General features: G+C 45.3%; 3 protein-coding genes across 4 annotated transcripts; 2 read left to right on the forward strand and 1 right to left on the reverse strand.

Moving 5' to 3' along the window:
* The first annotated feature begins 183 nt into the window (after nt 1–183).
* Nucleotides 184–6,632, forward strand: RPAIN (RPA interacting protein). Its single transcript, XM_079955886.1, has 7 exons — nt 184–341; nt 2,173–2,370; nt 4,258–4,303; nt 4,395–4,509; nt 4,714–4,777; nt 5,685–5,819; nt 6,089–6,632. Exons 1-7 carry the CDS (start codon nt 264–266, stop codon nt 6,116–6,118), a joined length of 666 nt encoding a protein of 221 aa, XP_079812012.1. The 5' UTR covers nt 184–263; the 3' UTR covers nt 6,119–6,632.
* Nucleotides 6,633–9,400: 2,768 nt separating this feature from the next.
* On the reverse strand, nt 9,401–11,994 carry MIS12 (MIS12 kinetochore complex component). 2 transcript variants are annotated; one of them, XM_079955952.1, is made up of 2 exons: nt 11,882–11,994; nt 9,401–10,955 (listed from the first exon to the last, which is right to left on the reverse strand). In XM_079955952.1, exon 2 carries the CDS (start codon nt 10,916–10,918, stop codon nt 10,301–10,303), a length of 618 nt encoding a protein of 205 aa, XP_079812078.1. In that variant the 5' UTR covers nt 10,919–10,955; nt 11,882–11,994; the 3' UTR covers nt 9,401–10,300. The 2 variants fall into 2 exon arrangements, with proteins under 2 accessions (XP_079812078.1, XP_079812077.1); XM_079955951.1 differs by having other exon boundaries at nt 11,816–11,979.
* Nucleotides 11,995–14,072: 2,078 nt separating this feature from the next.
* On the forward strand, nt 14,073–24,300 carry DERL2 (derlin 2). The gene is made up of 7 exons (XM_079955880.1): nt 14,073–14,231; nt 17,198–17,263; nt 18,784–18,857; nt 21,182–21,275; nt 22,166–22,361; nt 22,600–22,690; nt 23,756–24,300. The coding sequence occupies exons 1-7, from the start codon at nt 14,139–14,141 to the stop codon at nt 23,859–23,861; spliced, it is 720 nt and encodes a 239-aa protein (XP_079812006.1). The 5' UTR covers nt 14,073–14,138; the 3' UTR covers nt 23,862–24,300.
* The last annotated feature ends 1,662 nt before the right edge of the window (nt 24,301–25,962 follow it).

Here is a 25,962-nt window from a genome sequence, read left to right on the forward strand (position 1 = left end):
TCCTTCCTCCTCCCACCGCCAAAACCCGAGAAGGGACGTTTGAACGACGAGAACGTCTTCCTTCCGGACTACGATTCCCATCAAGTGCCTGACTGATCCATCAAGATGCAAGGTGCGAGACGTTTCCCAGCATGCACCGGAGTCCTTTGCCGAACTCCATTTCCCAGGGTGCCTTGGGCGAGTGGAGGGCGGTTAAAGGAAGGCGGTAAAGTCGGCCGTGTAAACGCAGCTGCCGGGTCCGGGTCTCGTGCTTCGCGAAGGGGATGGAGGGGCAGGTTCAGCGGCACCAGGCTCTTTACAAGGGCGCCCGGACCCCGCCTTGGAAGGAGACCTTCAGGCAGGTGAGGCGGCGGTGCGGGGTCCGCCCGACACTCCCGTGGAACGCGGCGACTGCGAACGTTCCATGACTACTGCGAACGTTCCATGACTACTGCGAACGTTCCATGACTGGATACATTTCAAGGAGCCCTGCCGGCTCTGCGCGTTGCTAAAGGCGCCGTCCTACATGGATGGCCGATTCCGTAGGAGCCCATCCCCTAGGGACCGAGCATATACCTAAACTCCCTCCCACAAGAAGGGAGCGATGGCCACCACCTTGGATGGCTTTTAAAAGAGGATTGGACAAATTCAATCAACAGGCGGCGGCTGTTGATGGCTACTAGCTGTGACGGCTCTGCTCACAAACCATGTGTTTTTATAAGATCCCTGAACTGCGTCGGTGTTGTGGGTGCTTGCTTGTCTATGCTCTGCAAGAGGGTAGTTCCATAGTATCGGTGCCTGACTGGGGAAGGAGAAAAGGGGCTTGTGCACATTTAGGAACTGCGTCAATGAGGGAAGCTTTTCATGCAAGCTGCACCTGCCAAGATTATTTACAGTGGTACCTCGGTTTACGAACTTAATCTTTTCCGGAAGTCCGTTCTTAAACTGAAACCATTCTTAAACAGAGGTGTGCTTTCCCTAATGAGGCCTCCTGCCGCTGGTGCCCTTCCACCATTCAGATTCAGTTCTTAGACCGAGGCAAAGTTCTCAAACCAAGACACTATTTCCGGTTTTGCGGAGTTTGTAAACAAAATCATTCTTAAACCGGACTGTTCTTAAACCGAGGTACCACTGTATTTAAAATGGATTTCATTTAAACAAACAAAAAAAAACCCTCCTTTTTCCACACAGACCTTGCTTGGGCCCAGTCACAGTCTCAGCTTAACCTATCTCTCAATGTCATTGTGAGGAAGAAAGTAAGAATCGGGGTACAGGCTGTACCACCTTGAGATCCTTGCAGGATATTGTTTTTGTTGTTTATTTATTAAACTTGTATACCGCCCTATACCCATAGTACTCAGGGCAGTTCACAATATAAAAAACAGAAAACATAACAATTCAATTACCTAATCTGCATCATCCTGAAGCTAGATACTCTCAAAGAACAGTGCTTACATAAAAGGTATCAGTAAAGGAATGCAGTCGTACCTGGGAAGTCGAACGGAATCCATTCTGGAAGTCTATTTGACTTCCAAAATGTTCGGAAACCAAAGTGTGTGTCAATTGGAAGCCACAGAAGCCCTGTCAGACGGTCGACTTCCAAAAATAGTTCACAAATCGAAACAGTCACTTCTGGGTTTGCGGCGTTCAGGAGCTAAAACGTTTGAGAACTGAGCTGTTTGAAAACCAAGGTACGACTGTACACAGTATCAGCAAAGGATACGCAGGGCATATATGAAATAAGAAATAAAAAAGTCTTGTCAGTAGTACAGTATCTCAGTGGAGATAGCAGGAAGAAATCCCAATGAAAATCCTCATTATTACATATTTTTGATGGTTGTTTATTTGTATATATTTTAAAATGTTATATATGGATGTTTTATGATATTTTATGATGGCCTATACTTGTAATGCCTATTAAAGGTTTGGCTAAGCAAGTAATAAAATGAAGTCAAATACGCTGAATCTGATCAGATTCTAGTGAATGAAGAACACTGTTCTCCCCCCAACTATTCCAAGAATATTGAAAACCTACATCCCTGTAGTCATAGCAGGTGAATCTTAAAAAAAATAATTGTTCAGAAAGCATTTCATCTTCCTGGGTAGGGGATTGTGGGGGAAAGTCAGAGAAATGGTTTTGCCATGCTGGTGTCTCCATTGCGAGTCTTTATCTCTCTGTTCACTGCCCTCCAGCGCTGCGTGGAGAGGCTGAAGAGCAGCCGTGCCAGGCTCTTGGACAGATACCGCCATGTGGGAGAAGACACAGCACATCAAGCCAGCAAAGCCCTCTTGGTCCAGGAAGTGATGGAAACGGAATGGCAGGCTCTGCAGCCTCTGGATTTCCAGCTGCCCTTCTCCAGGAAACAAGAAGCTTCCCCTCAGGTCACTGCGGTAAGAAGCAGCTACTGTACTATGTTCTTTGTGGGAGGCTGTCCATATTGCAGGGGGGGGGGTGTCGACATGCAGAGGGCCTCAAGGCCAGCTGGCTAGCCCCAGCTGGGCCCTCTCCATCCAGCCGTCCCCTGCGAAGACCCAGCGGCCTCTGCCCTATACGGCCTAGGGACCGCCTCTCCTGGTATGCCCCACAGAGGAACTTACGGTCTTCAAATAAAAACACCTTGAAGGTCCCAGGCCACAGAGAGCTTAGGCTGGCCTCAACTAGAGCCAGGGCTTTTTTGGCTGCGGCTCCAACCTGGTGGAACACTCTGTCACAAGAGACAAGGGCCCTGCAGGACCTGACATCTTTCCGCAGGGCCTGCAAGACAGAGCTGTTCCACCTGGCCTTTGGTCAGGGCGCAGCTTGACTCCCTCCTTTGGCAATCTTTACAAAACTTTAGTTTATGGTTGCCATCAATTTTGATTTTAATTAATTTTTATAATGTTTTTATAATGTTGTACTGTTTTAGTGTTGTTAGCCGCCCTGAGCCCGGCTTCGGCTGGGGAGGGCGGGATATAAATAAAATTTATTATTATTATTATTATTATTATTATTATTATTATCTGCTCCGACGTAAATCAGCGACCCGGGCTTCAAAGCCAGGGCATACTATCAGCAGATCGAAGTGCACACACAGAATAGGCGTGAGGCTTGTGAAAGCATACTACAACTACAGATTTATTAATCATAAATCAGGACAAAGAAACATGTCGTCTCTCTCTCTCTCTTTATCCTCTCAGAGAGACAGGGAAAAGCAAAAGCAATACACACAACGGAAGTTCCCAGCAAACTGTGCTTGAATGTAAACAGACATGTGACACGCAACAGTTCCTCACACCTGCTCCTTAAGGTGGAATGCAAATCTCAACAGTGTGTGTGTGGATTGTCAGCATAATGTCCTGGTGCCCACAAGGTTTCTGAGTGCACACACACCTCACGGCCACATGAAGTACCCTTGGCGACCAGAGAGGTGATCTTTCGTTCCCTCAGAAAGTACATAGAGCCGAAGGAGGAAGTTGGAAGAGCGGCACTCTTTCGCACTTCCTCTTTCAGCTCTATGTCCTTTTCAAGGCTCAGATTAATTCTAGTGGAACTGCCTTCTACCCAGATCGCAGGGGTGAAAGGTGAGAAATGCCCAAACAGCACTTAAAAATGCCCAAAGGGTACCTGCAGTAGCGGTTCAATCCAAATGTGCCCATGAGCCTAAAAAGGTTGGCAACCCCTGTATCTTAGAGAGCTGGCATCCCTCTGGATGTATACAAATTTAACTATTATTAATAATAATTCAAAGTTCTGGTTTAGGCCTATGAAGCCTTATACAGTGGTACTTTGGTTGTGGAACGGCTTAGTTGTCGAACGAATCGGCCCCTGGACGCAGCAAACCCGGAAGTTGGTGTTCCGGTTTGCGAACGTTTTTTGGAAGTCGAATGTCCAACACAGCTTATGATTGAGTGCAGGAAGCTCCTGCAGCCAATCAGAAGCCGCGCCTTGGTCTTCGAACGGTTCTGGGAGTCAAACAGACTCCCGGAGCGGATTAAGTTTGACAACCAAGATACCACTGTACAGCTTAGGTCTAGGCTATCAGAAGGACTGTATTCTTCCACCAAACTTGCTTGGGCTCTGAGATATTTTGGGGTAGGCCCTTCTCCCAGCCCCACCATCCTCGTAGGCGTTCTTGGTGGGGATGTGGGAGAGGGCCTTCTCGGGGGCAGCTCCCATATTTTGGAGCTCCCTTCCTAGAGAGGCTAGACTGGCTCTATCCATATTGTCCTTCTGCTGGCAGGTGAAGTCTGTTTTTATTCTGCGGAGCTAATACCAGCTTACTGTGCGGTTCCCTTTAGATGCTGGACGTCTTGGAGGAAATCCAGGAGGAGCTGATATTGCAAGGTACTTGATTCTCTTTTGATTCTGATAGCCGCGGCTTTAATTTCTGTTGGCACAGCCTGTGACGCAGGGGACGGGGGTTTCTCCCTTGCAGAACAGCTGGCCGTGGAAGAGTACGAACAAAGCCTGCGCTTTGACGAGGAGTGCCTGAATGCTATGCTGGATGGCTTGGATGCAGAGCGCAAGGTCATCTGCCCGGTTTGCAGAAGGTGAGACGAACACATACAATGCTTTAAGTCAGGCCTTTCCTCTGCCTCATCCCAGATAGATGATGTGGAGAAATAGCTAGCAGGTGGCTGAAGTTCGCCAACGTAAGACTTAATAAAGGAAACAAAAAGGAATTCATCCCTGTTGAAGTTTCACCCCTGATTGCTTCTCCACCTTGCATTAATTCATGGCTGTGTTCTTCTTAGGAACAATCTCTGTGTGATGAGTCACTCGGTCGTGTGTCCGTGTGGGCTTTCCATCAGCACGCAGGTGAGCAGGTGCTCAAAAATCATTTGCGCCGTTTGGGGTAAAGGAACATGGCTCAGCGGCAGAGTGCACCAGATTTGTATGCAAAAGGTCTGGGTATGTTAAAACCAAGGGGGCAGAAAAATGCATCAGAAATATCCCACCCACAGGTCACAGGTCACAGGCCACAGGTGGTTAAGGCCACAAGTGGCTAAGGGCCAAAGGCCTTTAGAGCAGTGTTTCCCAAACTTGGGTGTCCAGCTGTTTTTGGACTACAACTCCCATCATCCCTCGCTAGCAAGACCAGTGGTCAGGGATGGTGGGAATTGTAGTAAAAGAGAAGACACAGCAGAAAAGGCCCATTGAGTTAAACAGCTGAGCAGCTTTCCCAGGCTGGATTTCACTATTAATTCTGTAAAGTTATTGTTGTGATTTATTACCCACTTTTCACTTCAGGGTCCTAGGGTGGGACCCCTGGACGATTAAGTCCAGTCAAAGGTGACTATGGGGTTGCGGCGCTCATCTCACTTTTCAGGCCCAGGGAGCCGGCGTTTGTCCACAAGCATTACGGGTCATGTGGCCAGCATGACTAAACCGCTTCTGGCGCAACAGAACACCGTGACGAGTGCCAGAGTGCATGGAAGCGCCGTTTACCTTCCCGCCGCAGCAATATCTATCTACTAGCACTTGCGTGCTTTCGAGCTGCTAGGTTGGCAGGAGCTGGGACAGAGCAACTTAGCTCACTGCGTCACGGGGATTTGAACCACCAACCTTCTGATCAGCAAGCCCAAGAGGCTCAGTGGTTTAGACCACAGCGCCAGACCCTACCACGGGGAAGGGAAGCGGTTGGCAAGGGAGGTGTACATGTGTGGAATGGGGAGGACTGGGCTGCCTGCTCCACCAAAAGGGTTTGATTCCTTCTCTCTGTAAGGGGATGACCAAGGAGAAGCTCTGCTCCTCGCTGGAAGACAGCGTGACAGAACACGGCCGCCGCTGTCAGTGCTGGCCTGAATTTGCTGTAACCAGCTGGGCGGAAGGTGAAGCACATCTCCTCATGAGCTGTCAGGTAAGAGCCTCATTTTGTGACAGCAATAGTGGGATGTGCCCGCCCGCTGGAGAGGCAGTGTGGTGTAGTGGTTAGCATGTCAGGACTAGGACTGAGAAGGCCCTTGTCCTTGTTTGGGAGAAGCGCAGGGGATATCCCTGGATGTAGCCCCCATAGCGCTGCCAGTTGATGGGAAGTAACGAAAGAAGTCTTTTGATCTCCATAGCGCTGCACAGTATGAAGAAACTGCACATGGCAGGCAATTGTTATCTTTCTTTTTGTGTTCTTAGGTTTGCGATTCGTGGACAGTTATTTTGTAGCCGTGGCTCCATTTGCAGCACTTTCCAGGAAAGCAGAGAACTCTCGAGTCTTTCCCCGCCGTCCCCTTCTGAGAAGCGTCTTATCTATGTGTGGGTTTAATACACACAAATGTACATAATGTCAAAAAGTGCCTTTTATTGAGTCCTTGATGCATGTTGTTTACGGTGGTTCTCGGTTGAACAAAAATACCTTTCAGTGTTGAGAGAGGGTGGGTCTTGTTGCACATGGAACAAATGGGATATTTTGTTTTCCTGTTTTGTGACGTTAAGTGGGTGCAGCTGCTTTGAAATGTTTATCTAGATTTTACTGATCCTGCTATCAGAGCAGGGAATGTTACTCATAGTGCATCTTTTGCCTGCTTAAAAAGTGCAATGTTCACTGAAAGGAAGGTAGAATGACATCAGATCATGAAAACCCACTGGGTTGAAGTGTCAGAACCCCCCTCTAAGCAGACTCATGTCACATACAACCTTTTAATAATTCTTTGCGAATAAAATTGGACTGCAACTGTCACCATTCAGTTTTCTCTGAAGGAACCAGACTAATCTTGAATTAAAACAAGCAGTATTGCCTCCTCTTGTCATTCAGGGAACCGCTAAACTAAATTCCAAAACTGGCATTTGCAACAACTGAAAAGTATCTGAAGATCTTTAGTACACTATTTGCACTACAAACTCTCTAATGTCCAGCAGTTTTTTGAAAGCAAGAGCTTTTACAGTATGTACTACTGTTTATTCCTTTTCATATCAAGTGTCCCAGCGTACAAGTGCAAGTATACTTGGACCTGAGAGGTGCAAGAAAGCCTTCAGACCATCCAAGAAAGCCATTTTGCAGTGAGTTTTCCATCAATAGTTCAAGAGTTGCATGGGGGGGGGGAGGTTGAATTTTTTGGTATCACCAGAGGACACTCAGAGAAAAAGGAGGATGAACTCACCCAATATCTGAGGATGGTTAGGGTGGCTGTGGTATAAACGTAGATTAAAAACCCTAATACGGGTTGGGAAAGATCAAATGTTTTTATTCTGGGTGTTTCAGTGGGGAAATTTGGATCACCATCAGCGTTTAAACAAAAAGAATTGATTGCTTACTGGTGTCTACAAAAGCATGAAGCAAAAGCTATTAAGTGTGGAAGAAAATCTCTAGGTATGGCACACCCCTAGCATATGTGGCAATCCACAGTCACAAAATACTCTTAAAAGTGCTATGATATGGCTTCCCCCAAAGAATTTAAGGGTGCTCAGAGTTGTTAGGGGACCCCTGTATCCCCACTTCCAGACCTACAATTCCCAGGGTTCCCTGTGAAGAGGGATTGGTGGTTCAACCACTCAGAGAACGGTAGCTCTGTGATGGGACTGGGGGCTTCCTAACAACTCTTGTCACCCATTAAACAAACTACAGCTCCCAGGATTCCTTGGGAGATGCTGTGACTGTTTATAAAGTTGTATCACAGTGCTTTAAATGTATGGGGAGAGTGTGGCCTTAGTCTCCGCTCTAGGGGTGGGGAACTGGATCAGGCCAGCAGGTCAGATCTTTTTCTCCTCCACCTCCTGTGGGATACAGCTTGCAAAATGGGATGTGCCTGCTCTCCCTGTTTTCAGCCAAGGTGTACAGCAGCCCATGCCCGATAACTTCTGTGACACCATGTGTAGGCCAGGTGGGTTGGGCCAAACTGAGGCCTGCAGGCTGAGCTTGCAGACAGCTCTGCTCTAACAGCAATTTGAACACTATTGTGTTGTTTTTTTTACCTTTCTGAGATTATTGTATCCCTTTTTGTGCTTTTGCTTTAATTTGCTTTGCTATTTTATTGTGTTGTTTGTGTTTCTGATTTGTGGCTTAAGTGACAAGGTTACTAATAACAAATATAAAACGTGTAATAAAAGCATCTGCCACCGATTACAGGCTGTTTTGACAATACATGGAAACTTTGAAGCTTTGGGTGAGATTTCAACCCCAATTAAAGGAGCAGGCAACCCTTTGGTTGTGTAGTACAACTTCCTATGGTCTGAAAATGTTTGTTTGTCTACATTTATAAACTCAGCAATGCTTCAGCATTGCATCAGTGTTATTCTCCACCTCCAGTATTCTTGTATTAAAAAGGACAATGAAAAGATAATCATCTTTGCATAGATGGGATTCCAGTGTTGTTTATAACTTGAAATGCAAAGGAAATTGTTGGTAGTTTTATTTGGACACACACACTCACACACTCTAAAAGCATGATACAGTGGTACCTCAGGTTACATACGCTTCAGGTTACAGACTCCACTAACCCAGAAATACTGCTTCAGGTTAAGAACTTTGCTTTAGGATGAGAACAGAAATCGTGCTCCGGCAGCGCGGCAGCAGCAGGAGGCCCCATTAGCTAAAGTGGTGCTTCAGATTAAGAACAGTTTCAGGTTAAGAACGGACCTGCGGAACGAATTTAGTACTTAACCCAAGGTACCACTGTATATTCCTTAGCCACAATCCTAGGCACTGTTTGTTGTTGTTTAGTCATGTCCGACTCTTTGTGATCCCATGGACCAGAGCACACCAGGAGTAATTACAGTGACAGCAGTAGCAGGAAGGTCTCAGATTTAATCCCTGAAATCCCCAATTGGAGCTGGGAAGTGAGGGCTGAAACCCTGGAGAGCTGCTACCTGTCATTGTGGACAATCCTGAAATCCTTTCCTTTGTTTTTTTCCTCTTCCAGGTTACCAGCTTGCTCCCCAAGTGCTGTTCTTTCCCCTCCTGTTTCTTGTTCTATAGGGCTTCCCATATGTGCTAGACAGCACTGAGCTAGATGTACCACAGGTGTAAGCAAGTATTCAGCTCACTAGTCACCTATCACACAAGCAAAGAATCAGAGTTGGAAGGGATCCCGTGGGTCATCCAGTCCAGGCATAGACAAACTTGGTCCTCCAGAATTTTTGGGACTACCAATTCTCATCATCCCTAGCTAACCGGATCAGTGGTCAGGGATGATGAAAATCGTAGTCTCAAAACATCTGGAGGGCCAAGTTTGCCTACGCCTGATCTAGTCCATTCCCCTGCAATGCAGGAATCTCAGCTAGATCATACACAAAAGATGGCCACCCAACCTCTGCTTAAAAACCTCTGAGGAAGAAGAGCCCACCACCTCTCGTGGGAGTCTGTTCCACTGTCTTAACAGTCCTTGAAGGTGGGCAGTGCCACAGGGTGGAATGTTTTCCAAAATGAAAACCTCCAGGGTTTACATTTCATTGGAAAACATCCCATTTCATAAGTTCATCAGCAATAAACCGACACAATACAGGCAGCCATGGCTGTCTCAAAGTGATTCGTTTATTTATGTGTATTCGGTAAACCAAACCAAACACCCTGAAACACCTTACTCTAGGGAATATTTATATTTAAAGCTGGAAATTTTGCAATGCAAGTTTAACAATTTTCCAGTTCAAAGCATTGCTGGAAAACACACATCACTTGAAGGGACATTGTGGATAAGCACACTTGAGAAACTAAATAAAGGTATTGGCGCAGCTAAGAGCTGAAAACATTTTACCCTACGCTAGCCAAGAAGCAGCTTATAAATAACAAGGTAAAATTATAAACTATGAGGGCAGGGATCTGAAAGACAGGAGACACACAAAGAAAAATGTGCCCATTCTTAAAAGTTTCAGAGTTAAGAGTGTAATTATATAGTTCTGCACACATACAAGGTGGCCCAAAAGTTGATCTACAGAAGTAGGTATACAGCTGAATCAAAGAACAGTCAAGAAGAAAGAAAGTGGATTCTAAAGCAGTATAGCTACTTTTGGGCCACCCTGTAGATTCCAGCTGCCTGAAGGAGCAATTCCTCCCCAGAAGAGGTCCTGCAATATATTGGGGAGTAGTGTCCATGGCAGGGTTGCTCCTATCATAGAGCTCTTCATTAAAGGTGTGTGGGTGAGAATAGATGTGTCACAAGACAGTAGCTGCCCAGTTTGACCAACAGCTAGCGAGTGGGACCACGAGGCCATCTGCAGATGCAAAAAGCTTCTTGTCATACTTTTAAGGCAGAACAGCAACACTGATCCAATGGATCCCATTTTATTTGCCACTAGGGGTGAGGAACATGTGGCCAGACTACAGGCTCCACCAGACCATTGGCTATGCTGGGTCTGATGGGAGCGATAGAGTTCAAGAACATTTGAAGGTTCTCCATCCCCACCTTTACACAATCACTTCTTCAGCTTGTTCATTTTCTCTTCCACCTCCTGCACGACACTCTGGAGTTTGACAGTTGTTTTTGTCAAGGCGGAAAAGCTTTCTTTCAGGTTGCCGACCCCCTCTTCTCTGCCTACGTTTTCAAGGCCATCAAACCACTGGAGGATCCCTTCAAGGTGCGCTTGGACAATCTTTTGCTCTTCCAGCTCCGCTAGAAGAGCCTGTTCAGCTGCGCTTTCGGCCTTGAGTTGTCGTTCCAGCTGGTCAATCTCATCCTGGAGCTCCTGAAACTGTTCTGGAGTGTAGCGGAATTCCTCTTGGCCTTTGTCTTCTGGAAGCAAAACATTTGGGGGGATGCTCAACACTGTTTTCAGAAGGGTGTCTTCCATTTTGCCAAAGAGGTTGTTGAAAATCTTCTTCATTAAAGAGAAGAACTGCTCTGTGCTCCTCCGGATTAGGGAAGGCGTGAGCTTATTGGGACGGATGCACTCCAATTTATTCAGAATAGTGTCCTCCACCACAAGCATTATGTGAGCAAGGTGGTCCTGGAAGGCTACATATATCCGCAACATGAACGTTTGAGGAGTAAAGCCGAAGAACTGGGCCTCATAGGCCATGGGATTTACTGACATTTTTGCAAAACTAGCTACACAAACACAGCATGGAAGTCTGTGAAATAGAAAAAAAGGACAGTGTTATAAGAGGTAAAAAAAATACTGGATGACCCCATTGGCAAAACCAGATACTGCCTGTTAGCTATTATTATTATTATAGCTCAGCAAAGGGAGCTATTTTTATTATCATTGCTTGCAGCAATTATAATACTACAGTAAAACATCAAACATTAAAAACTTCCCTATACAGGGCTCCTTTCAGATATCTTCTAAAAGTCAAATAGTTGTTTATTTCCTACCGTAATTTCCTACATTCTGACATGACACAACATGGTAAACCTCGGAGAAGAGGTCCAGGGGTGAATTTTTAGAAAAACAACGACAATTTCATGAGGGAAGAGGGGTGCAGTGGGGAGAGAGTGTCCTGTGAACAAAATATGATCTAAACATCTGCTTGCTAAGACGTTTCTATTCATCTTACTCCTGCATTCTTGCGTTGTTCACTATGCTTCAATGTATACATATAAATATATGTGTTAGCTGCTACTGTGAGTTTATGGTCTTGCTGGTTTAGATTTCACCCACTAAAGTGTAATCCAGATTAGCAGTAACTTTATAATATTTTTACTGGCGTTTACAAGCCCCTCAAAGGCTGCAGTGCTAAAGATAAACTGAGAAAACGTTCAGTCTGGGAGAATGGCATTTAACCATTATTGTTAATTAAATTTATTAGTCACTGTTTTTAAGCAAAATAATCTCAAAGCAACTTATAACAGCAGCAAACTCATTTAAACCAGCAAAAAAACAAAGATACAGTCTAGAAGAAACTTTTAATTTTTTTTTTAAAAGCAGGATTAAAACATATAGTTATGTCTGTGATTGAATCCATAATTATTTCCTATAGAAATACAGTACCAGACAGTTGGGGCAAGTTCCCGTTTCGAGATCTGGAGCTCCTGACCCGAGTTCAGGTCTTTTTACCTTTCCAAGCGGGGATTCGAACCCACAACCACGGCAGCCTCTCCGGTGCAGCACCGACCTGGAAGCCCCTTTGCTTCCCGCCACTTTTTAGCCTTTCACCTCCTCGGCCCCGCCCACCGCTCCTCTCACGCCCTCCTTCCCAGATCCGATCATAGAGATGGGGGCAGGCAAGAGCGACACCGTGGCTTCCAGTAAGCCGCCGTGATGGCGAACACGGAGCAATGAAAAGGTCAAGAGGGGATCGTTTCATTGGTATTCTTTTTGCGACCTAGGAAGAAGGAACCGTCGTGGCTAGCAGCCATTAACACTCCTGCGGTGTAAGCATCCCTATTGCAGGTTGCAGACTGGGGTGAGGCTGAGAGAACAGCTGCCAACCAGAAATTAAATAATAGAATAATATATAATAGAATAATAATCTAATAATCTAATCTAAAGAATCTGCAGTTGCAGGGGGGAGAGGTCCAGCTGAAGGGGATGCCATCCCTACAGAGCTGTGTAGTGGAAATGCAGAAGACAATTGTATTTCGAAGAGTTAGGTGGCATGTCCCTTTCCCTTTAACATACCCAGTTGGATTCTTGTGTTTTACACACCTGTCGGGAGTTTCTTCTGTGTTGCAAGCGCTGGCTGGATGCCGGCTGCAGGTAGTGGGAGACACTCAGCCGCTCTGTATTAATCCTGAGTAATGCCAGGTGCAAGGGACATGGGTGGCGCTGTGGGTTAAACCACAGAGCCTAGGACTTGCCGATCAGAAGGTCGGCGGTTCGAATCCCCACGACGGGGTGAGCTCCCTTTGCTCGGTCCCTGCTCCTGCCAACCTAGCAGTTTGAAAGCACATCAAAGTGCAAGTAGATAAATAGGTAGTGCTCCAGCGGGAAGGTAAACGGCGTTTCCGTGCGCTGCTCTGGTTCCCCAGAAGCGGCTTAGTCATGCTGGCCACATGACCCGGAAGCTATACGCCGGCTCCCTCAGCCAATAAAGCAAGATGAGTGCCGCAACCCCAGAGTCAGCCACGACTGGACCTAATGGTCAGGGGTACCTTTACCTTTACCTAATGCCAGGTCCACTTGATTACATCAAGGCAGGCTATAAAAGCCATAGGTGGGAGGGGCCTGGGGAGCTTCTGCCCAGATCAAAGGCCCTGATGCTGGGAGACCAACTTTCTCCTACTGCTCTACTTGGAGCTCCGGGCAGCTGAAGGGGAGATTGGGTGGCCCCTGTTGGGTATATTTTATGTTATGCTTTGTATGTTTGTTTGTTAATAAAACTGTCTTGGTTCCCCTCCCACCTCCTCATTCCTTTTGTCCTGATATTCTTGGAAAGAACTGCTGCATTTGGCAGCACTAGCTGCCATCCCTACAATTGCTGATCTATGCTGCAGATTAGGGATTGGGCGGAGTTAATTTACAACATCCTTGCAGTGTTGCCCGTGGTTGTCAGCTGTACGTCGCATGGAGCTGAAGTTGACGCTTAGGCCAACCCTGCAGGGCTGTTCACTCTTGGCGTCAATGGGCTGAAGGAGGAACTTTGACAACCCTTCGGTGTGTTGACTGAGGGGCGGTGGACTTCCAGCCCAAAGTCCCCTCCAACTGCAACAAAGGCCAGTGGGCTCTTCTTCCTCAGAAACCGCAGACTTCACTGAGGCATAGGAACATAACAGGAAGCTGCCATACAGGGAGTCAAACCGTCAGGTCATCTATAGCTCAGTATTGTCTGCACTGACTGGCAGCGGCTCTCCACGCGAAGCAGATACTCTGCTGCCACTGAGCTACCACTGATATCCCCGCAACAAGAATCAAGTGTGTTCCTTAGGCTTAGACTCGCAGCCTTTTTCAACCTGTGGGTCCCCAGATGTTGCTGAACTACAACTCCCATCAACCCTAGCTAGCAAGGCCAGAGCTCAGGGATGATGGGAGTTGTAGTCCATCAACATCTGGGGACCCACAAGTTGAGAACCGCTGAATGGATCACTCTTACCCTTATCCGCCTGTCTCTATTCTTAAGGAGACACGAGACTCCCATGTCGCCTCTGTAGCATGACTCTAAATCTATTTAATCTATGGGCTCGAAGTCTTCGATTCCGATTAGGCTTGCGAAGGCGAAGGAAGACGGCGCTGATTTGCCGGAGCGGAGATAGAGGGCGGGCAAAAGCGGGGGCGGGGAAGGCTCTTGATTGGCCAATCGTCGCCGGCACGGATTGGTCGAGGCTGAAGGGACGCCAAGAGGCGAGGGAAGTGCTTAGGCGGCGCCGGCGCCAAGATGGCGTACCAGACCTTCCGCCAGGAATACCTGCAGGTGCCTCCCGTCACCCGGGCCTACACCACTGCCTGCGTCCTCACCACCGCCGCCGTGGTGAGTAAGGGGAGGAGGGAGGGAGGCTTCGGCCTACCCGCCGGGCCCCTGTCTTCGGAGGGGGCGGGGCGAAGGGCCGAGGGTCATTAGCATAGTCCCGCCCACGCCCCGCCTCCAGCATGAGGTCGCCCAGGCTGGACTGCCTGCAAGCTTCCCCTCTCTCTTGGTGCCAGTCCATGAGCTTAATGAATGGCCTGCTTTAAGCTGCTAATTAAGCCCACAGTTCATCCCGCTCTTCCTTCTTCTAGAAATTCATAATACCCTTTTCAATATCCTCCCAGCCGCCCTGCAAGGTAGGCCAGCTCATTGAAAGAGAGAAACCTAGGAAGCTGCCTAATAATAATAATAATAATAATAAAATTTTATTTATATCCTGCCCTCCCCAGCCGAAGCCAGGCTCAGAGCGGCTAACAACAGTAAAGTAATACAGCATTCTAAAATCCATTCTAAAATCAGTTCAAAATCAGATTAATGGCAACCATTGGGCTAGAGTTCTGTGAGGATTGCCAAAGGAGGGGGTCAGGCTGTGCCCTGGCCAAAGGCCTGGTGGAACAGCTCTGTCTTGCAGGCCCTGCGGAAAGATGTCAAGTCCCGCAGGGCCCTTGTCTCTTGTGACAGAGCGTTCCACCAGATTGGAGCCACAGCTGAAAAAGCCCTGGCTCTGGTTGAGGCCCTGGCTCTGGTTGTGGCTCGGGACCTCCAAGGTGTTTTTGTTTGAAGACCGTAAGGTCCTCTGTGCGACATACTAGGAGAGGCGGTCCCATAGGTAGAAGGGTCCTAGGCCGTATAGGGATTTAAAGGTTAAAACCAGCACCTTAAACCTGATCCTGTACTCCACCGGGAGCCAGTGCAGCTGGTGTAGCACTGGGTGAATGTGATCTCGCAGCAAGGACCCTGTAAGGAGTCTCACCACGGCATTCTGCACCCGCTGGAGTTTCTGGGTCAGTCTCAAGGGCAGCCCCATGTAGAGCGAGTTACAATAATCCAGTCTGGAGGTGACCATTATACTGAGTCGGACTATGGTCCATCTAGATCAGCACTGGCTGGCAGTGGCGCTCCCAACGTTTCAGACCCCAACCTTACTTGGAGATGCCATCAGGCGCTGGACCTGGTCTCCTTCCCTTGCAAGGTGGGCACTCTACCACTGAGTTATGACCCTTTTCCAAAGACTGGCTTTTTCATTTACAATCGAGGTGAGAGAACTGTGGCCCTCCATCTGATGTTGGAGCATGGCCAGGGGTTGGGTATGGTGGGAGTCCCAATGAGCCGCTGGCTAATGCCCTGCAAGCCTATCCTGTTGGGATTATGGGTTCAAGACCCACCCACGCTCCTGGAAGAGCGGTACAGCATCTGCTTTGCCTGCACAATGGGTGGCATCTCCAGGAAAGGCTAGGATCATGGAGAGCTGCCTGAGATCATGGAGAGCTGCTACCAGTCAGATGACTAAGTTCTTCAGCGACGAAATGTCAGATTACCGGAATGACATCTAAGCACTGAACCACTGGCATATCACAAGTGGACGCTTTTTTAATGTGTTTGCAAGTGTTTAAGAAAAAAAATATTTTGGAAAGAGAAGATATGAGCACTGAACCACTGATAAGTTACAAATGAACTCTTTATTTACTTCATTTGCTGTTGTTTAAGATAAAACCTCTTTGGGAAAGAAACTATTTTTGCCCTTTTTATGGACATTTCCTGTTTGTTTACAGATAGTTGCCTTGGTGATATTATCTTGTGCTGTTTGCAGTAGTCATTGTATCACCACCCTGTTTATTGTTTAATTGCCAGTCAGCAATACTAAGCTGGTTAGACCAGTGGCCTGATTCAGTATAAAGCAGCTTTCTGTGTCCCCTCCATCTCTAGGAGCTAGCCAAGTGTAGTGGTTAGGCTTTCGGACCAACAATAGGAAGCAACTGGGCCCACTGCTCACAAAGCTTTCACTGGGGTGACCTCAATGCAACTTCATCTTTCAGCCTAACCTACCTTCAGGAATGTTGTAGAAGTTAAAGTTGGCTCAGAAGAACTGCGTACACTGCCTTGAGCTCCTAAGGTAGTTGGGTAGGAGGAAAATTTAGTGAACCTGAACTTGGGGCCACCTGTAATCAAAGCACAGGCTCTGTGCCTGAGCTCAACAGTATTTTCTGAAACCAGAAGAGCATTGAGAATTGGCTGCTCCAGTTAGCAGAAGCTCTCTGTGGCCTTTTCTGGCCCTGCTGTCTTGAGAATCTTTAATTGGCCATGCCAGTAATTGTTCCTTTGACCGGTGCTCAGAGCATGTGCTCTACCAATGAAGTACTCCACCCCTTCCAGCATATGAGCCTTTCATTTTTCTATTTGTTTGGCACTCCCATTTACCAGTGGCGCCTTGAGTGACACCCATAGCTATGATTAATGAAGTCCAATATTGCCCAAACTATGGTTAACCCAGACTATGCTTTGCAAAAGTACGCAAAAGTACCTGGGTTTCTTTTTTTGTTCCTTTTTTGGTATATTTTTTTAACTTTCAAGAATAATATTTAGGCATAGAATAATAAAAATGTCTGCAACGGTAGAGGTGCTTGTCATTTTTAAGTCAGTAACAGCTTTTGCAAATGTTGATGAATTCAGTACATTAAGTAACAAAATAACAAATAACTATTACACATCCTCTCCCATAAAATTGGGACGCTGGCCTGAATCAACATGCTCTTCTTAGGTTCTTAAGTGGAAAGATCTGAGAATTGGAATACAAGGCAGAGTTGATTGACATACTAGCTCAGCCTTCACAAAACTGGTGACCTCCAAATGTTTGGAGGGCAGTTCCCATCAGGCCCAGCCAGCATGGCTATAGATGGTGAGTTGTAGTTCAATGATGTCTGAGGGACCCAAGTTGGCAAAAGCTGTATTGGCACCTAGTGGTTTCATTTGTAAGTTACATTACTGCACTGAAATAATTCTAAGCTCTTTTGCATTCTCCTTTGTTTCAGCAATTAGAATTAATCACGCCGTTTCAGCTGTACTTCAACCCTGAATTAATATTTAAACACTTTCAAGTAAGTAGGTTTTGCTTTGGGGTTTTTTTTGCACGTCAGTGACTTTTAAAGGGAGTTGTTAAAGCCATGTTTCCACAACTGAAAAATCACTGCTATTTTCACACTAGTGGAATGCAGCAGATGAGCAAACTACCTCTCCAACTGCAAGGTGTTTTGGGGTTGCTGCAGGTGGAATTTGAGGGTTTGGGTGGGACAGGCACAAGTGCTTCTGTGATGGCTCCAGGCAATGGTTCCGTGCATGTTAATACCATTGAGCGGTAATAGAATGATTATCCTCTTTTGAGTGGAAGACTAAATGCGGCCTGATTACATCATGCTATGATGGGAATGGGAGCCTGTGTTATGTGGCCTGATTACATCATATTGTGGTGGAACGGAAGCCACAGCTGGATCTGCTGTGATTTTGTTTTCATCTTGTCTTTAAGACACCAATAGAGAAAAGAGGGGTTGAAAGGCAGAAGACACAAATCTGGTAGAGTAGTTCAGGAGATTGCCATTTTAATGGATGAGGTTTGGGTCCACCCATTTAATCTTTCATCTCTGGTCAATCTCTGTTCTTCCTCTTCTGCATTCTAAAACCTGGACCCAATATGAGAAAACAGCAGAACCAGCCCTAACTGTGTTGCCCAGAACTGCCATTTTTTTAGTGGAAAAGTGACTTCTTTGCTAATGTTATTTAACATTTTTAAAAGTATTCAGATCTCCACTTTCACTTTTTTATAGAACGTAAGCATTCTGGGTCCTGTCAAATTTGAGTTCTAGTCAGAGAGTTGACCCATGGAAATTAATGGAGCTTTCACTTAGTGATGACGAAAAGGTGCTCTATGCAAACTCAGGTGTTAATTATTTAATTTCTGTCTGATTAAAGAAAGGGAAGAAAATATGTTTTCTGTGCGATGTGGACTTGTGCATTTAATTCATAAGCCAGGGGTCTGATCTCCCAAGACCCCACTGATTTTTGGTGGCAGTGGCAAAAAAATCAAAAAGTAGACAGGGCGCAGGACTGGACTTTTTGCTCTTACTCCTATCAGATTGATTGTTTGGTAAGCAAAGAGTGAATGAGGCCATTGGTCTGAAAGGTTAGATGATTTAAAGCAAATTGAGATTTCTTCTAATTAAAGCAGGGGTCAGCAACCTTTTTCAGCCGTGGGCCAGTCCACCGTCCCTCAGACCATGTGGTGGTCCGGACTATTTTTTTTTTTGGGGGGGGGGGAATGAACAAATTCCTATGCCCCACAAATAACCCAGAGATACATTTTAAATAAAAGCACACATTCTACTCATGTTAAAACACCATGTAGGCCCCACAAACAACCCAGAGATGCAATTTAAATAAAAGGACACATTCTACTCATGTAAAAACATGCTGATTCCTGGACCGTCCACAGGCTGGATTGAGAAGGCTATTGGGCCAGATCCGGCCCCCTGGGCCTTAAGTTGCCTACCCCTGAATTAAAGCAATGAGGCATTTCCTGAGAGCATGCGGGTAACTAACATCTGCTCCCTCATCTGTTTTCTAGGTATGGAGGCTCGTAACGAACTACCTTTTCTTCGGACCAGTTGGATTTAATTTTTTATTTAATATGATATTTTTGTATCCTTTGGCCTAAAATTCCTCAGAGCACAAAAAAAATTATCGAAGGTTTGTAAGAGACTCTCTAGGAAGGCATCAATACAAAGTTGGCAGGAACTGCTTCTCTCAAGTTCAGCCTTTAGCAATGACCAGTCTGGCCCTCAAGGGTTGCTTGGTCTTTGGCTTATAGTGGAAAGATTTGCGCTGACTTCCCAGTTACATAGCCCACCTTGTATAGGCTGGTTTTAAAATATTTTTTGACACTGTTCCCAGTGCCCCATCTTTGGGTATGACTGCCAAGGGAGGAGGCATTTTGTGTGTTGGCACCCAACTTTCAAACACCCAGCGGAGGCAGGAACATTGCACTAGGTGAAAATACTTCTTCATACTTTACCTCAAGACATTCCATGGGATTAGAGTAGTTACGGTAGTAACTGCAGTAGTTACAGACACATAAATTGTAGCTCATCTGTGATGTTTTCGTTACTAATATTTCTAATGGTTTGTTCTGTAAGCTGCATGAGGTATATTAAATGAGAGGGAAAGCAATGTTTTGAATAAATATATTTGTAATCCTTCGAAGTGGATGAACTTTGGTACAGTAGTCCTATTGCTAAATATAAATACACCACTACAGGGACAGAACCCTGAAGTGAAAATATGTTGGCTATTATCTGATTGTGATCTGCTTGTCACATACAAAACAGTCCTATTTGCTAAAGCCGCTAAAATTATTAATGCTAGCTATATAAAAGACAATGTTGTAGACTGCACAGGTGATTCACTAATTTGACTTATTGTAAATGGATGTATATCTCTGGATTTCTTTATCAAGTTTTAATTGACTTGCTGGATCTGTAATTGAATTTGTAATGGCTTTTAGTCAGACACAATAAATAAATAAATGATTGACTGACTAAACATAAATGCAAATTATTTAGAAAGTCCTGTGCTTAGATGAAGGCCACGGTTACAAAAACAAACTCTACAAATTTGCATAAGGGTCAAGATTCCTCTTTTCTAAGACTCACATTGAGATCAGTTGGTTTTTTGCTGAGTTTTGTTACACCTTTAAGTGGGTTTGGGTATTGTGTTCTTTCTGCAGAAAAGCAACTTGTGAATTAATCAGTAGAAGGAAACCTTGTTGGCTGAAATGCAGCCACTTTGGACAGAAAACATCCTCTCCCCTCCTTCATTTTAATGCTGGTGGCTACTGAGTTCTGGGAAAAGTGAGATGGCCCTTGCCATAGTAAGTTGGCAGGGTTGCCCTGGCAACCATATTGCTTGGCTATATGGGGAATGAGGCAGGTTGAGAGACTGATCCTTGCTAAGATTCCGTAGAGTTATTTTCATTTTAGCAGACGCCCCTGATGTATGAGTTATGGAGCCTTGCCTGTCCATTTGCTTCACTTCTGTTAAGAACGTTGACACATTTTGTGGCTGCTTGGTATGAAATCAGACTGCATATGCCCCTCTTTGCTGGCTTCAAATCCTTTTTCCCCCACCCACCTACTGATACCCACCCTTCTGATACCCAGAGACTGGTTTCAGGAACTCTTTGAAACTCAAATGCAGAATGTATTTTCCCCCCCAAAAATTTTTTTTAATTACTTTTCCCAATTTATAACAAACATACCAACAAACATAAAAAAATCAGAAAACAAACAAACATACATACATCCTAACTATAATAACTCCACTTTTGTTGACATTGTTGGGTAACTTCCTCAAATCCTCCTGGCTGAGTTTCCATATATATCATTGTTGCATTTTTCCAAAACTATTTTCACATATAATTTACTTAGTCCATTAACATCTTTCTTTCATTTCATTTTAGCTTTTAACATAGTACAGTGGTGCCTCGCAAGACGAAATTAATCCTTTCTGCGAGTCTCTTCGTCTAGCGGTTTTTTCGTCTTGCGAAGCAAGCCCATTGACGGCTTAGCGGATTAGCACTATTAGCGCTATTAGCGGCTTTTAGCGGCTTAGCGGATAAGCAGATAAGCGGCTTAGCGGCTTAGAAAAAGGGGGGGGTGAGGAAAAAAACCCCGCAGGAACTCGCAAGACATTTTCGTCTTGCGAAGCAAACCCATAGGAAATTCGTTATGCGAAGCACCTCCAAAACGGAAAACCCTTTCGTCTAGCAGGTTTTCCGTCTTGCGAGGCATTCGTCTTGCGGGGCACCACTGTATTCTACAGCATCACATGTTTTAATCCTAGGCCTATCTGATACTCGCAAGTAATTCTGTTTAAGTGCAGAATGTATTTTTCATTTCCCTGCAAAGATAAAAAATGGTAAATGCCTGCCTGTTATCGAGCGTTTTTCCTGACCTTAATAACTTCAGATACCGCTACTGCCGAATGCTTGAGGAAGGATCATTCCGGGGCCGGACAGCAGACTTTGTATTTATGTTCCTTTTTGGTGGACTATTAATGACTGTATCCTTTTCGGTGTTGAGATAAAGATACTGTGAGACTGAAAAGAGCTGAATAAAACATTATAGCAAAGTGGTTCTCCAGTTTTGCAGCAATCCTTTTAGGGCAGGTTAAGCTGAGTATGGATGACAGGCCCAAGTGGACTTTGTGGCTTGAGTGGTGACCAGGATCCTGGAGCTCCCTGGTCCCAGTGAAGCCTTCCCCAACATGGTGCCCTCCAGATGTTTAGGATTCCAACATCCATCAACCCCAAGCAGCAGGGTCTGTGCTCCTGGATGGTGGATGTAGCATGGCGTAAATTAGATTGTTGGACTATGACTTGGGAGACCAGGATTCAAATCCCCACTGAGCCATGAAGTTCACTGGTGACCTTGGGCCAGTCACCATTTCTCAGCCTAACCTACTTCACAGGGTTGTTGTGAGGGTGAAATGGGGGAGGAAGAGAACCACATGCACCACCTTCGAGCTCTTTGGAAGAAAAAGGTGGTATATAAATAATAACCCAAAATATCTAGAGATCACTAGATTGCAGAAGGTTGCTCTGTGCAAACATGCTAATCAGAATGGAAGCAGTAGCTCTGAACCATGTTTGGAAGCTCAAACTGTAGTGGGGATTCTAAACTATGGCTAGCACAAACCATAGCTTGGCATGATATCTTAACTTTTTGTTTCGGCTTTTGTGATGGGCAGAAAAGGAAGTTGATAAATCTTGTTTATTCATCGGCTTATTTTTTTTGGGGGGGGGGTGTCAAGATTTGGATTTTTTAAAAGAAAGAACTGAACAAGCACATCCTACAGTATTGCACCATTGGTCTTCCTGCTGTTTGTTTTTAAATGGTTATGTTTTCTTGACATGGGTGCAGCCGCTCTTTCTTTAACCATTCCTCCACCAGCTTTTTGGCTTGTTTGTCAACTTGGTCTTCCTAGGACAGGCGTTTACGATCATGTTGGTTTATGTCTGGAGTCGCAGGAACCCTTTCGTCCGCATGAACTTCTTTGGGCTTCTCATCTTCCAGGCTCCCTTTCTCCCCTGGGTCCTCATGGGATTTTCACTCTTACTGGGAAACTCTATTATTGTTGACCTTCTAGGTAAGACGATGATGGTCATTCATTCAATCAATCAGTATTATTAATTAATTAATTAATTAATTAATTAACCATCCCTTCACTCTAAGGTCACAGAACTTTGGTGAAAGTCTGGCCTTTTTAAAATAAATAAAATGTGTTTATTGAGTTTCCAGAAACAGCAGCATACAGGCAATAATCCACGACTGAGGACTGTGTGGAGCACATTTAGAAGGTTCTGAATATTTCCCCTTGACTTTAGGTATTGCTGTTGGTCATATATATTTCTTCTTGGAAGATGTCTTTCCAAATCAGCCTGGAGGAGGAAGGCTTTTGAAAACACCATCAATTCTGTAAGTGTCTTCTTGTGTAGTGTTGGGTTATTATTATTATTGGGCGGGGGGTGGGGAGAAACTGTCCTAAAACCAGTTAAGAGAGGGAACTAAAACTAGGGTGTCACCAGGAGAGACGGGGTCTGATTGGCAGAGATGCCTTGATCTATCTCTTATCTTTTAGCATTGTTGCCTTTGTTTCCGGGACCATGAAGGCTAAACACCTGTCTTTTGAAAAAGCTGAAATTCTACCAAAGTCTACCTGACTGCACACAAGAGCTAGATGAAACCTCCTACACTGAAGGCAGTATATCTCACTGATAGAGCGGATGCCTTGTATGGAGAAATTTTCAGGCACCATCCCCTAGATCAAAGGATCCGTTAGCAGGTGCTGAGAAAGATCTCTCTAAAACCCTGGAGATGTGTTGCCGGTCAGAGTAGACAATAATGGGCTAGATGGACCAGCGGTTTGACTCTGGAAAAGGCAACCACGTATGTAATTGCAAAGCTCTAGATGCCAAGGGCTGCTGCCAGGTCAAACTTCATGCTTTTGAGTGTTAACAACACTGAATCTGAAACAGATGAGAGAAGCCAAGTTTTCATAATCATACCACACCTCTGCAGAAGGAGTGATCTAGTTCGTAACCAGAGAAGAGAAAATAAGCTGTACCAATCCATGTTCTTTTCAAACAAGGATTTTTAATTAACGTTCAAGGTATTATGGATGTGGTGCATAATACACAAGACATACGGCAATCAAGTAGCAGCAGCACATCAGCGTTAATTCCATAATAATATTCCAGTGAATAACAATTCAGACAAGCAGAGTGCCAAAGCAGTATTCCTGATATTCTGGCCTAGAAAGGCATGGCTCTTCTTTAGGACAAAATTTGACCCACCACTCTTGCCAACCGCAGAGTGAAGGGGTCACATGGGCAGTGGGTCACAGTAGGGTTTGTGGGCCCGGCTCCTTTCTTATAATAGCCCTCATGGCAAAAGTAGTTGCCAACCAGGTTACAGAGAGCTTTCTGTACTTGATGTCATGTGAACTTAAAATTTATTATTATTATTATTTTGCTTTAACAGGAAAGCCATATTTGATACACCTGAAGAGGATCCCAATTACAACCCTCTGCCTGAAGAACGGCCTGGAGGCTTTGCCTGGGGTGAAGGCCAGCGCTTGGGAGGCTGAACAGAAGACAGACTGGCAGATGTCCTAGACACAGGGACCTTTCCAAAGACACTGGCCTGGAGAACTTTCCCGGAGATTTATTTGCTCTCTTGTGGATAAAGGAAGTTTCAATAGCTTTACTAGTCTGAACAATATGGTGCACTTTTTTTCTTTTTTTAAAGAAGGGGTTGGTGGGAAGGTGCTCTAATCAAAAGACCTTTTCCAGGAAATTGACAGTAACTGCAAACCCTCGCCAGGGCTTTAGTTGCATTCCTGGGTTCAGGTGTGGATAATCTACTCCAAGCCAAGACAAACTGGAAGTGGAACTTTCGCAACTCATTTAATGAGATCATCAGTTCTTGTGTAAAAACAAAATATATTTCTAAGGAATTCTCCATCCCCATTTATTTGATACAGAGACTGGAGAACTTCAAAAGATGATTAAAACTTTTTGACTTTAGTTTTTCATTTGTGCTTGATTACATTTCAAACAACTGATGTCACTTTGATTTTTGGCTGTGGCAAAAAATGCTCCTGAAACAAACCAGCAAAGAGGAGTTGGTTTCTGTCTTCAAAGACTTGGGCGGATCCTATAGGTAAAGTAACACTCAGAAGCTTTAGTGCTTTACGGAACTTGGCCTGCTGTCATGCCTGCGATGTGAGGCTTATTCTGGGCAGGGATTGGCATATCTGAATAATTAACATTGTGTGTACGTATTGCGTAAAATGTGGAATTTGGACCCAGCAGTTGAACACATTTTGGCTTCAGTTTATCTTAAAAGAGAACATTTCTACTTTGTTGTGCTGGTAGTGGGAGGAAAACTTGTATACTGTTGTTATACACTGATGCTCTGAAGGAATAGATATTTTTTCTGCAGGTGAGTGCTGTCCTCAGGGACACAGTTATTTACACCTAAATTTAAGCAGGATCAGGATCACAAGCTAGTGCAGATGCTGAAGTTATCTTTGACTTAACAGCATAATTCTAACCATGTCTGCTCAGTAGAAAATCCTATTGAATCCAGTGGGGCTTAGTTCCAGGTCAGGCTTCCTCAATCTCAGCCCTCCAGATGTTTTGAGACTACAATTCCCATCATCCCTGACCAATGGTCCTGCTAGCTAGGGATCATGGGAGTTGTAGGCCAAAAGCATCTAGAGGGCCGAGGTTGAGGAAGCCTGTTCCAGGTAAAAGGAGTTGGAACTGCAGCCTGAGACTATGATCATGACCACACTTACTAGAGAATTAAAAGTAAATCCTCATGGATAATGAGGCTTATATTGGTTACTAACCATGATGACTATGCTCTGACTCCTGCTTGGAGGCAGTAGTACTTCTGTGTATCAGTGGAAGCCATAGGAAGGAGGTGCTTTTGTGCTTGGGTCTTCCTTGCAACTTTCTCGCAGGCTAGATGGGCCATGGGCCTGATCCAACAGGGTTCTTATGTTCTTATACCCCAATGAATGCATACCATTCCACTATTAAGTCCTAAAACCAATGGAACAAATTACAGTGGTGCCTCGCAAGACGAAATTAATCCGTTCCGCGAGTCTCTTCGTCTAGCGGTTTTTTCGTCTTGCGAAGCAAGCCCATTGACGGCTTAGCGGATTAGCGCTTTTAGCGGCTTAGCGGATAAGCGGCTTAGCGGCTTAGAAAAAGGGGGGGAAAGGGAAAAAACCCCGCAGGAACTCGCAAGATATTTTCGTCTTGCGAAGCAAGCCCATAGGGAAATTCGTTTTGCGAAGCGCCTCCAAAACGGAAAACCCTTTCGTCTAGCGGGTTTTCCATCTTGCGAGGTGTTCGTCTTGCGGGGCACCACTGTAAAGGATACATAACTTGAGACCTGCTGCTTTCAGTGGGATGTTGGCAGGACTCACTCTAGCTGGATTGGGTACCCATGCAGCAAAAGCATGGAAGGGTGATGGTGAGATCACTGGCATGATCCAGCAGACTCTTATATAGCTCCTTCCTTACGCTTCCATCACTTTGGCCCTATCCACACTGCATTTAAACCAAAATGTTTGTTTACAAAGCTATGTGTACTACCAACCTTACTGTATGCTTGTGAAACATGGACCACTTATAAAAGCCATCTCCAACTCCTTGAAAAATTCCATCAACTGT

This window comes from Podarcis cretensis, assembly GCF_951804945.1.
Source record: "Podarcis cretensis genome assembly, chromosome: 15".
NCBI classification, from domain to species: Eukaryota; Metazoa; Chordata; class Lepidosauria; order Squamata; family Lacertidae; genus Podarcis; species Podarcis cretensis.